Consider the following 7,568-nt stretch of genomic DNA (forward strand, 5'->3'; position numbering starts at 1 on the left):
ATGGTCTGTTTACAGATTATACAGATTATACCAGGGGTTTTATGGATACACAACACAACTTTCTTAATCTTGTTGTGTTTTCTTAAGTGTTTTAGTGTTTTAAAGTGTTTCAGCGTGATATTGCAGCTCAACTGCGGCCACGGTGGCCACAAGTGGTAATAACAGGGTAGTGTTTGCCATGATTCTGACTCTTACGAAATGTAAAACATATTTATTATTATTATTATAATAAAAAAATGTTTCTGACGTGACTTGTTTTTCTTTTCAAAAGAGAAACAATACTTCTGTAGAAATAGAAATAAAGTAATGATTGGAATGATAAAATACACAGAGACAACAAAAAATGATTCATATACCATATATTTATGTAGAAAATGATATATTTACATATTTAAAGGTGTGTTTGTTTGTACAGTAAATACAACATTTACATATAAATATAGCATTTGTAAAAACATATTTACACACCACAACAATAATCTGCTTTCCTTCATCTTCAATTCAATCCATAAAATCCCACTTTTAAAAGGAATCAGACAAAAATCATTGAGAGTCGCACAGATTACAGGATTATGACGACTCGACTGGAGGCTGAAGATTTACAGAGGTTAAAATAATCTGTGATGACACGGGATCCAGAGATTGTTTTATCTGCTCGACATTTACCACAGTCACATCTCCAGCATAAAACCCAGGAACATGGATTAAACCCAGGAACATGGATTATAGAAGTCAGGATTAAACCCATGAACATGTTTTGTTTTGTTTTTTAAATCCAGGAACATGGATCGTACAATTTAGGATTAAATCCAGGAACATGGATTTGAAAATTCAGTATTAAAGGGGAAAGAGTTCAGAATAAAACAACATCTGGATTAATCCTGGGAGAACATCATATGGACCATACAGATTAATTTAAAATTCAGAATCAACCTGGAGACACAGATTAAACCTGGGGAGATGGAATTAAATTATAGACTCAAGAATGCAGATTTTAAATTTCTGGATTAAATCCTGGAGTTTAACAGACGTGTTGGATTAACACTAATAATAAAGATGGATTATTGTTGTACAAATGAAAACCAGTATGTTTTTGTGATGTTTTTGAATAATAATAATATAATAATAATGATAATAATAATAATGATCTGCGTTCACAGGTCAATGCTGGTGCTACAGCGCCCCCCTCTGTGATCATCTGACTCACTGCACCGCTGTGTGTTAGTCCAGTATTCAGATATAAACCTAGAAAAGTATCTGTTCATTAAAGTGAGTCACTGTTGTTTAACACAACGTTCGTCAGTGTGTGTGTGTGTGTGTGTGTACTTTATATCTCTGTGAGCTCCAAAAACATAAAAACCTCCCCTTTAAAGACTTTAAAGGGCTTTTTCAGGGTTTAGACCTGGTTTTAGGTTCAGGGTTAGAAGTGGGTTCAGGTTAGTGTTAGGTTAAGGGTTAAGGGTTAAGGTAAGGCACTTAGTTATGATGGTTAACGTTAAGATAAGGGTTAAAGAATGCAATAAGTCTATAGAGTCTTCACTAAGATATAAAAACAGGTTTGTGTGTGTGTGTAGCTGATCAGTGTGTGTGTGTGTGTGTGTGCTGATCAGAGTGAGTGTGTGTGTGTGTGTGTGTGTGTGTGTATGGTTTCTGCAGACACAGTGAGCCATGGTGAGGCAGAGGATGACTGTGATAGTGTTCAATCAGAGCAGACAGAGAAGAGAAGGTCAGTTCACCGTCCAGAAACAAGCGCTCCCCCTGTCAACAACACACACACACACACACACAGATCATCATTATACGTTAAATGTGTATATGTAATATGATAAGAGAGAGCAGCAGATTCTTACGTCGTCAAACAGACGATAGTTCCTGGCTTTGCTGATACTGACGTCCCACACGACGAGAACCTGAACAACAACAACAGCACATTCAACACAAATACACCGACATTTAAAAAGTATCATCAAATCTGTTACTTTATTTATTTATTTATTTTAAATATCACTTCAAAGTTTCAGCTCATGGAAACTTAAAAAATAATATCTGACAATAAACAGTACCTGTATTTTAACTGTGTGGAGTATGATTTCATATAAATGTCCTTTTTTATATTAGCAGTAAGTAAGTATGTTAGTGAGTGAGTGAGTGAGTGAGTGAGTTAGTTAGTGAATGAATGAGTGAGTGAGTGAGTTAGTTAGTTACCTTGGATGTTTTGGTTCCAGAGTTCCTGATGCCATACAGTCCGTCCTCTGGCAGTAGGGGGCGCTCTCTGAATAACCTGCAGTAAAAGAATCAAATATTGTATATAATATTGTGTCAAACATTACTAATAAAAACACACGTTTATTTATTCATGAATGAATGAATGTATTATTAAAGCCTTCAAACGTTTATGTTAGTAATATGGAATCAAATTGAATTGAATTTATTTTTCACCACTAGAGGGCAGAGTAGCTCCGTGTATGAGGGTCTCAGAGTCTAAACGACATGGTGCAGATATCAGAGCTGTAACACACACACACACACACACACACACGTAATCGTACTTTTCCACAAAGCTTGTTTCCATGGTGTCGATGAACACAGAGTCCGGCAGCAGCACCTGCACACACACACACACACACACACACACACACACACACACTGACTGTTAACAAAATGTCCACGTGTACGTTATAATAACAGAAGAGAATAAAGATTAAAAAGACAAAATAATAAACTAAAACTGTCTGACCACAGTCTTAAAGCAGACTCACTGTTAAAGGGACAGTTCTGTTTATTTGAGGTGTGGTTGTGATGATGTCACACAGAGGAGCCTGCACAGCTGCACGATTAAACCCTCAGGAAAAGCTGCTTTTATCTCACTATGAACAGGAAACTGACCACTCACTCTCCCACACCAAAGCCCAGAGAGAAAACCAGTGATTTTAACTGGCGGGGACACAGGAGCTGCTGGTCCTCTGCTGCACAAAGTGACCACACGAGGCAGCAGAGGACCAGCAGCTCCTGTGTCAGTGAGTGAGATAAAGACTAAAATAAAGTCAAATAAAATAAAGATAAAGAGATAAAGACGCAAATGTCATAGATTCATGCAGGCTTGTATATTTATTTGTTATTCTTCCATCTGTCTCTCCATGACAGATTATAATCTGAATAATAAAAATTGTTACATATTTGAATATTATTTATCTGATAGCAGAGTTTGTTGGTGTTGTTGTTGAGAGGAGACAGAAAGCAGGAAGTGGTTAAACTGATCAGAAGTCTGTGGTGAGAGTTGATATCAGCTGCCTCGTCACTTACATTCTCGTAGTCGTCGTCGTCAGAATCGTCTCCTCCTCCTTCTCCTCCTCCACATGTGCGTGAGTCTCGTTTCCACCTGTACTCTGAGGGAAGCTCGTCTCCTGAGGAGCGGAAGCTCTGACCTTCTGGAGATGATCTTCTGGAGGGAAAACAAATCTGAGTCAAGCAACTGCAAAAACACTGGAGTTTCTCTGCTTCTCTAAACGCTGCCCCAGGGCTCTTTAACTCAAATGACCCACTGGTCTTCTAGTCTGGTCAGGAGGGGGCCAGCAAATGAAAAAAACAACAACTAACAAAAAAGACGTCAGTCTGGGTCGGTGATATGAGCTCAAACATGATATTACCATATATTTGTGACAGTTTCTGAGTCTTCTGTGGTCTGAGTTCCGACTACAAATGGAACGCACCATCAGATACGTTCTCAGATAGAAAGTTTTGGTTTTATCTGAATTCTGTGAGGCTAGGCTAGGGGTTTCCCTCACTTACAGTATTTAGGATAAGCTTAGCTAGGCTAGGATATACATGCTTTTTGTATATTGTGACATTTTTCTCATTTTATCAGAAAAGACTGTAAATTCAACAGTTTTGTAATCGAAAAAGTGACAGGGTTAGAGTTAACCCTGATGTTGTTGTGTGCGTTGTTGTGTGCGTTGTATTGTGCGTTGTTGTGTGCGTTGTTGTGTGTTGTGTGGTGAGTCTATCTTACTGCAGTGAGGGTTGTGGTTGCGTGGTCTTGGCTGATGTTGTGTGTTGTTGTGTTGTTGTGTGGTGAGTCCAGCTTACTGCAGTGAGGGTTGTGGTTGGGTGGTCTTGGCTGATGTTGTGTGTGTTGTTGTGTGTTGTGTGGTGAGTCCAGCTTACTGCAGTGAGGGTTGTGGTTGCGTGGTCTTGGCTGATGTTGTTTGCGTGGTCTTGGCTGATGTTGTGTGTGATGTTGTTGTGTGTGCGTTGTTGTGTGTTGTGGTGAGTCCAGCTTACTGCAGTGGCGTTGTGGTTATGCGTGGTCTTGGCTGATGTTGTGTGTGGTGTTGTTTATGAGTTGTTGTGTGTTGAGTCCAGCTTACTGCAGTGGCGTTGCGTGGTCTTGGCTGATGTTGTTTGCATGGTCTTGGCTGATGTTGTTGTGTGCGTTGTTGTGTGTTGTGTGTTGATGTTGTGTGTGTTGTTATGTCCAGCTTACTACTGCAGTGAGGGTTGTGGTTGGGTGGTCTTGGCTGATGTTGTGTGTGTTGTTGTGTGTTGTGTGGTGAGTCTAGCTTACTGAAGTGAGGGTTGTGGTTGCATGGTCTTGGCTGAAGCCAGCGGGGGTTTGGCTGAGGGTGGAGGAGCTTTAGGAGGTCCTGATTTGTTGTGCAGTAAAGGTTTGATGAGAGGAGCGAGTGAAGGATGACAGGACGACATCTGGTTGACGGATCGGGACTCTGGCGTCAAAGGTCTGGATCCTGCAGCGTTTGATGGCTGATGAGACAGTTTGTGGTTGTTTCCTAGAGACTGGCTTCCTCCCACGTTGAGGGAGCAGAGGGCCGGACTGTTCAGGACCATCCTGGTCTCTAACTGCTCACAGATGGGCAGAGTGGCTGGGGATTGGGTTGAAATTGGTGGCAGAGGCCTCCATTCTCTCTTGCTGGTCCCAGACTCCCCACTGGAGGGTGCTCTGCTCTGAAGAGTTCTCTTGGTTGTGTTGGGTGGAGGAGGAGGTGGAGGTTCCAGGGAGAAAAGCTGGTGCAGGTGAGGAGCGAAGGGCAGAGGAGGAGGCGGGCCTTTGTTAGGATCCTTCAGTAAACACGGGGGAGGGAATGAGGGCAGCGGTTTTGTCGGGAGTGCAGAGTTTGGCGACCTGTGATGCGACGGGATGGGAGGAGGCGGGCCTTTGAGAAAAGTCGGAATGGAGTCCTGACGGAATGTTGGCGGCACCGGGGGAGGAGGGTAGGAGGGCGGAGGCCCTGCAGGTCGACCTGAAGAGGTAAAAAGAAGAGAAATAAACTGAATTACAATGATTTGGTTTGTCTTTCTCCATCTCACACCACATTTTAAACAAAATACATTATTTTATGCTAATAAAATAAAAACTTTCTAAACTAATCCTTTGTTTTCTGACTGTTATTGTCTCCTATCTTAAATTTGTACTCTCTTGACTTGTGCCTTTGTTTTAAACTTATAAACTCTATATTTACTGTACATATACATTTATAATTATTATTGTCTAAATAGAAAAGTGATTAAGTATCAAGATATGGAGTCAAATCTTTATTATCTGCTACTTTATGTAGAGAAATAATTGTATTATTTAAAACTTCTCATTAGTATAGAGTGACACTAGGGTCAGGTGACCTTTGACCTTGAGTGTGTGTGTGTGTGGCGTCACCTGAGGACGTGGGTGAACAGTCGCTGTCAGGCTTCAGGTAGTCTTCCTCATCATCATCGTCTTCATCCTCCTCCATGTAATCTGATCACAGAGGGTTAGGGTTAGCGACAGAACACACACACACGTGTCTCATGTATGGACATGGTCGTACCGTCCTCCGTGTTGATGTCGGTGTGTCTCACGTCCATAGGTCGCTCTATTGTTCCATAGAAACTGTCAGCGTCTGAATCTGAGTCACTATGGCAACAAAGAAGACGTTGTCAGACAGACAGACAGACGTCTCACTATTCACTTGCTAAAAGCTAGCTGACTACCTGCTTTGAGCATTGGCTGACAGCTATCATGGCTGTAAGTTCATTTTCAAACTAGCTTGCTGTTGCTAGCTAGTATGAAAGTTAATGTATAGAAAGCATGTATAGCCACTACTGCTGTGAGCTAACCAGCTACTTTATAAATTAGCTTACAGAAAGCTACATATAGCCACTATTCTATATCTATGTGTTTGTACAAAAATCACTTACTTACTATCCATATTTGTAGTAAACTTGTACATAAATAGATAAACATGAAGTTACCTGGGAATATGAGCTTCTTTACGGTCGTTATAGTGATCGATTTCTCTTCGCAGATATCGCATCCATTTCTAGATTACAGCCAAAACAAATGATAATAATAATAATAATAATAATAATATTAACCTTCCAGTTATAATTAAATGATGAATTATCATTTATAATGTTAGTTTTTATCGTCTCACCCTCCTCTCGTCTTCACTGGCGGCAGAAAAATACCACGTCCTGTGTCTCTTGCTGAAGTGGACGATCTTGAAAGGAAACACGTTACTGGACGTCGTCTCTTCTGCTGCTCGCATCACTCTGTGGAGGATGAGGACAAATATATAGAACGGTCACACTGGTCGCCCCCTGGTGGCTGTAGAAGAGATCACAGTTTTCAGACACTGTCTGGACCCAGAGGACAGCGTTCCACTCACCTGTTGTAGCCGTTGAGCGAGAACGCCCCCTGTGGTGCTGGAGAGGTACTAGTCTTAAAGTAGTACAGGCAGCCCTTGTGGAGGATGATGTACCTCAGTGGCCCTGTGGCACGCACGCACACACACACACACACACACAGACAGACACACACAGACACACACACACACACACACACACACACACAGACACACACACACACACACACGCACACACACACACAGACAGACACAGTTTTCAGGAGAATTACACTTGAAAACGTTGCCAAATCCAATGAAGAGAATGAAACTGTGATTGTAAAACTCACATTTCCTGAGGCTGAACTGACTGCCTCCCTTCTTGTGCAGATACCCTGAGTTGGAAACTCCTCCTGGCATTGTGAGGAGGTTCTGAGCCCCGATGGCTCGCATCGGCACCGGCCAGCACAACTCAGGAGACGACATGGTTCTACAGGAGACAGGAGACGAGAGACGGCGGGGTTAATATTACTGACACTAATATCAGTCCGTTACTGGATGAAATCATTATCAATCATGATGTCCTGGAATGACTCAAAGACAAAGCTCTCCCTTGTGGCACTTCAAACTAAATCACTAGGACTGTATGATAGTCAGTCCTGTGAAATCCACAATAATGTAAAACATTTCATCGCGATAAATGGTCCGTGGTTCCGTCCGTGGTCAGACGCTCACATCCTACCTCGTCCTCCTGAGCTTCCTGTCGATGCTCTGAAAGATGCCGCTGTCCCTCAGCTTATGAGCGACTGTGGAGGTGAATGAGGGCAGAGGATCCATGACAGAGAGACAGACAGACAGACAGAGACAGAGAGAGAAACTCTGACTCTGACACAGAAACCTCACCCTGAAACTGACTGTGTCTCTCTGTGGAAGCTTTAGTCGATTTCTGTCTGT

General features: G+C 42.0%; 1 protein-coding gene across 1 annotated transcript in view; it reads right to left on the reverse strand.

Moving 5' to 3' along the window:
• Window positions 1-928: 928 nt before the first annotated feature.
• The window catches only part of sh3bp2 (SH3-domain binding protein 2), a 16,733-nt gene continuing 10,093 nt past the window's right edge, over window positions 929-7,568 (reverse strand). The window contains exons 4-16 of the mRNA XM_044017282.1: window positions 6,965-7,104; window positions 6,660-6,762; window positions 6,426-6,543; window positions 6,244-6,311; window positions 5,820-5,905; window positions 5,669-5,749; window positions 4,565-5,258; window positions 3,304-3,442; window positions 2,550-2,605; window positions 2,206-2,281; window positions 1,851-1,910; window positions 1,596-1,758; window positions 929-933 (exon numbers count right to left, since the gene is read on the reverse strand). Coding sequence (XP_043873217.1) covers window positions 929-933; window positions 1,596-1,758; window positions 1,851-1,910; window positions 2,206-2,281; window positions 2,550-2,605; window positions 3,304-3,442; window positions 4,565-5,258; window positions 5,669-5,749; window positions 5,820-5,905; window positions 6,244-6,311; window positions 6,426-6,543; window positions 6,660-6,762; window positions 6,965-7,104 — 1,789 coding nt within the window. The remainder of the gene's footprint in view (window positions 934-1,595; window positions 1,759-1,850; window positions 1,911-2,205; window positions 2,282-2,549; window positions 2,606-3,303; window positions 3,443-4,564; window positions 5,259-5,668; window positions 5,750-5,819; window positions 5,906-6,243; window positions 6,312-6,425; window positions 6,544-6,659; window positions 6,763-6,964; window positions 7,105-7,568) is intronic.

Source organism: Solea senegalensis, unplaced genomic scaffold (assembly GCF_019176455.1).
Source record: "Solea senegalensis isolate Sse05_10M unplaced genomic scaffold, IFAPA_SoseM_1 scf7180000015251, whole genome shotgun sequence".
Lineage (NCBI taxonomy): Eukaryota > Metazoa > Chordata > Actinopteri > Pleuronectiformes > Soleidae > Solea > Solea senegalensis.